General features: G+C 40.7%; 1 protein-coding gene across 1 annotated transcript; it reads left to right on the plus strand.

The window, feature by feature from the left end:
• The first annotated feature begins 1,889 nt into the window (after positions 1–1,889).
• Positions 1,890–3,621, plus strand: PTF1A (pancreas associated transcription factor 1a). Its single transcript, XM_075589140.1, has 2 exons — positions 1,890–2,572; positions 3,116–3,621. Exons 1-2 carry the CDS (start codon positions 1,969–1,971, stop codon positions 3,319–3,321), a joined length of 810 nt encoding a protein of 269 aa, XP_075445255.1. The 5' UTR covers positions 1,890–1,968; the 3' UTR covers positions 3,322–3,621.
• Positions 3,622–5,130: the final 1,509 nt, after the last annotated feature.

Genomic DNA, 5,130 nt, shown 5'->3' on the forward strand with positions numbered 1-5,130 from the left:
ATTGTGTTGAGCATGTTCTTTGGAGACCACAAACATTCGTGGGGTCTATGCATCCAGGCATATGGTATTGATGCACAGGGTGCAATTCTGGGGCAAAACAAGTTGGACCAGATGCATCAAAGACGGTCCTATTGCTTTTACTATTTGGTGCGGTTATTTTTTGCCGCAGAATTGCACAACTTTCGCCTCGATGTGACAGAAGAAGAGCCACTTACGCAGAGCAGGTTTCAATGATCTGACTGACTTACCAAACTTTTAGAGAACTCATTTTTTTTTCAAATGTCACCACAAACTAATAAAATGTGGATGGCTCTAAGACATATCACAACTTTTTGTTTTGTTTTACACAGCAATTGGCAAGTATTTGAAGATGGTATACATGGATGACTTAATTCAGAGTTTAACTACTAAGAATTCCTATGTGTTGTGGTCTTCGATTGCAAGCTCTTTGGCGCAGAGTTTCTTTCCGCTCCTTTTGCTTTGATGCGTCAGTAACGCTCAACGCATGAGGCTTGTTTTATCACAGAACAGGTCTCAAGTGCTCGTATTTCTCACACGTATTGGTGTTCTTGTTTATGTGAAACGCTCCTCTGTTACTACAGAATACATGAGTTACGCCCGGGATGTCAGCGTATCAATGGAAATTCTTTATATCTGAGACTTGGGTTTATAGAAAACGATGTATCTTGAAAAGAAATAAAAACCAGCAGATCATTAAAAGCACCCAAAAAAACAGCCTGGAAAGCAGGGTAAATAAGAGTTAGAAAACACGTTCAAGCTCAGACCATTGTACACAATATGTGAATTTTATTGTATGTCTTTATTTATATAGCGCCATTAATGTACACAGCGCTTCACAGTAGTAATACACGGCCATGAATGCGTCTTGACTTTTGCTGCACCTGTAATGTAACACTTACTGTGTTTTGGGGGAATACAATGACCTACTATAGGAACAATACTTATACTGTATATCAAACACTTGAAATTAGAAATATGGTGACTATGCATCAAAGTATCCCAGCTGCAAAACAAGCGCAAATGAACTTTTATTTAGTTTGATAAATATGGTGCATTATTTGCACTAGTTTTGCATCCAGGAAATTTGTTTTGGTTACAGTCATATATTTCATACACTCATTCATTGTCAGTGTATCTTTCCTTTAAATTCCTATGTGTGCAAATAAAGATGTAAAACACATTGTGTCTAGTTGTCACATATTTTATTAAGCGATTTTAAGGGTAACATATACTTTATTTTGCTTATAAACATTATTTTTTTTTATAAAAAGAAACATATTAAATAACATATACTTTCTGCTTATCATGCACCTACGCCAATTATACAATGTCCCCAACGGATGTGTGTTAAAGTAAGTAATATTTGTAATGTTATCATATTTATTTTTCAAGTCTATAACCCCTTCTCATGTTGGGAAGTTGTGTGACCCCATACTTTGCACTGCAGCAAAAGTGTTGCTGTGCAAAATCTTGTAACACAGATGGATGCCTGTTATACGAAACGCCACTTGTTTCCCACTGGAGTGGCATTATCATTTGTGAAAATACAAGTGCAATAATTGTATTTGCACCAAACCAGCTGGTTTGACTGGTTGTTTTCCCCTTTCCCCTCTTTTGGTAGAGGAGGGTAAATGAAGAGTTGCTGCTGGGTGCCAAATCAGCAGCTACCTGTGTGAATGAGCGGGGGGGAGTGTCAGAATCCACCCAAGCACATGGAGGTGTTTAAAGGGCCTGGGAGGGGGGTGGGGGTACAGGAGGGGGGCGGCCGCTCTGATTGGCTGTGGGCTTGGGTTAATGGCACGCGTCTGTGGATGTAGTTATAAGAATCCTCGCGTGCCTGGTTTCAGCTCAAGCAAGTCCTGAAGCTGCAGAGGGACAAGAAGGAGCCAGACCACTGCTGTTACTGGGCAACCACATAATAAGGGGGGGATCAGCCAGGGCACCACCATGGACACAGTGCTGGAGCAATTCCCAGGGCTGGACTCCTTCCCCTCCCCTTACTTTGACGAGGATGATTTCTTCACTGACCAGTCCTCCAGGGACCACCTGGATGCAGATGACTTCTTGGAGGAGGATGTGGACTTCCTGACTGGTCAGATCCAGGAGTACTACAAGGACAGCCGGATAATACACGGAGGGGACTACTGCGATGCAGGCAACTTCTCCTTCTCCTCCTCCTCCTCTGGCGGCTTCCCCTATGACTGTGGGGAGGGAGCCTGCGACCTGTCTCCCGGGATGAAGGAAGGGAGCTCAGCAATGAAAAGGAGGAGGAGGTTGAGGTCTGACACCGAGATGCAACAGCTCAGGCAAGCAGCCAACGTGAGGGAACGCCGCAGGATGCAGTCCATCAATGACGCATTTGAAGGGCTCAGAACTCACATCCCAACCCTGCCTTACGAGAAGAGGCTCTCCAAGGTGGACACCCTCCGCCTGGCCATCGGGTACATCAACTTCCTCAGCGAGCTGGTGCAGTCAGATCTCCCTCTGAGGAACCCCAATAGCGAGAGCTCCCACCAGCCCAAGAAAGTCATCATTTGTCACCGAGGCACAAGTGAGTTCAGTGCTGGGAAACACTAAAGGAATTCGCTTAGCAACTTGTTACTCCAAATCTGCACAAGGCTGGGGTGTTATACTGGGGGATCTGGCGAGAGCACGGGGACCGTGTGCTGCAGTGTAGCCAGATAGTGTTATTTATTTCCAGGCACTGCAAGATCGTGTAAGATAATGTCACTAATGTTGGGCTAGTGTGAAGATTAGAATAAACAGCTTGCTCCCTAGAAATGATGGCTACATTATATTTAAAAGTTCACAGTGTTACAGGTAGAAGATTGTCCGAAATTATTATATACTTAAACAACTCTTCGCTCAAAGTGTACAATTTATAACCAACAATTTGTTAATTGTTTTGCAACCTATTATTTAACAGAACGAGTCACTCGTGTATTATTGTACCTTATATCCCATTGCTGAAGTGTTCCTCTCTTTACTGCTTGTAGTTTTTTTTAAGAATGAAGGAATATGAGCTCATGTTTCTGAAAAATGGTCAAGATTTAGAGAATTAATTTGTTTCTCTTCTTGTTGTTTTTGTTTTCAGGATCACCATCTCCAAGTGACCCAGATTATGGGCTCCCTCCTCTTGCTGGCCATTCCCTTTCATGGACTGATGAGAAACAACTGAAAGAACAAAACTTTGTCAGAACAGCCAAAGTGTGGACACCTGAGGACCCCAGGAAACTAAACAAGTCCTCCTTCAACAACATCGAAAATGAGCCCCCATTGACTTTGTGCATTGACATATGACTGCACTGTGGGTTGGGCATGCTATATTTAATACGTGTGTATATGTATGTATATATGTGTAAATATTTATATTGTACAATTTAATTTATAACCCTTAATACGTCTTTATAATTATAATGGCAATCAGTTCTGTATTTATCTATTTATTACCATTTTGATTACTATATTTGAAATTTGAATGTATAATTTATATAATTTAATTAAAAATATGCAATGGTTGAACAGCACCTTTTGGTTAAAAACAATCCTAATTGTATGTCAATATTTTTGAAGATATGAATATAATTTATTTTTAAAATGCAATATCTGAATGAGTACTCATTGAATAAATGTTTTATGATATATTAGTCTTCATTAGCTGTCTTATTCATTAAAAAAAACTACTTTTATATCTAAGTGTGTGATAGTGGCTATGGCATCAGTGTCAGAGAGGATATTAGCAGAAGAGATGTGTTAATCATGTGTAACTTGAATGTAAGGAGCTGGGATTCATTTGATTTCACCCCACATCTTGGGCACGTCCTCTTTCCTCCCACATGAAAGTGGGGTTATTCATTGCATTGTCCATTCTTTGCACTGTTCTGCTTGTTTGCTTTCAAAGATGTGCTGCCTTGCAAATGAATCCCTGTACAAACAAGACCCTCTGTCACAAATGGATAAGGATTCACTTATCACCATATTAACTTACTGATTTAGATATTAAACCCTTATGTGCAGAAAAGGGCAAGTAAAGCAATGCAATACAGTGCTGTGTCTGCCCACTTAGAACGGACATGATTAAAACGAGTAACACAATATATAATATACACTATATAATCATGCTTTACATACTATTATCGTCATGCTGCTTTTCGCATGTGTATGACTAGATTGGCCTTTTAAGGGATAGTCATTTATATTCTATAGCAGTTGCATAATATATTCACATACACATGAATAATATAGAGAAGAAGCACTCACCCAAGCAACAACTTATCGGCAGTGTTAACGTTTGTTTCAACAGATCGTGTGAGATTGACACATTTTAAAGTCAAATCCTATTACAGGGGAACTTTTTCAAGCAATGCTGTATTGTATGGTGCTCGCTGTATGCAATAACGCAATTATAAGGGACAGATTATAAAGTTCTAGGAAAATTTTACTTTCTTTACTGAGGTCTTCAACGGGTATGTTGTTTTACACCTATTTTTTCTTAACATCTACCCAGTGGACGATTTCCCTATGAAGATGAACAACATGAATCAACTTTCAGTATCTACCTAAGAACAGTAATTTCTTACAAGTAAACCTGTGCTGTGCTCTGCAACTTAATGTCTCTAGTCTAGATGTATATATCTCGGAATGGTTTCGTTCCGATACCTTTAGCTTGCACAGAGCTTGCAACAAATGTGGTATTAGAACCTGCCATGAATGGACACACTAGCATATTATACATTGTCACAAGTAAGCTGTCTAGGCAGCAAAATTACCGTTTTGATATTGAGTACAATGAGGAAACGGGGACCAATGAACGAGAAACCAGAGGCATAAAGGATAATGGTGAGGTCCATAAGTCAATAGAATAGAGACTCTTGTTTCTGGAAAGTGTGTTTGAATATACAGCCCCCAATAAAAAGACACCAGTAAAAGGCTACGGACTGCCTGCTGGAAAGGGTAGTTGGTGTTTGAGGACATTCAGCCGGCATTGAACGCGTTAATGCCTGTTGTTTTGGGGTATTGTGACTGTGTGGAGTGGTCTGGGAGGAGCAGGCTGCTGCTGCTGCTGCTGGGAGCTGTCCTGGTCCCGTGCGGTCTGCAAGCGCTCAGCGC

Source organism: Ascaphus truei, chromosome 2 (genome assembly GCF_040206685.1).
Source record: "Ascaphus truei isolate aAscTru1 chromosome 2, aAscTru1.hap1, whole genome shotgun sequence".
In the NCBI taxonomy this organism is placed as follows: Eukaryota; Metazoa; Chordata; class Amphibia; order Anura; family Ascaphidae; genus Ascaphus; species Ascaphus truei.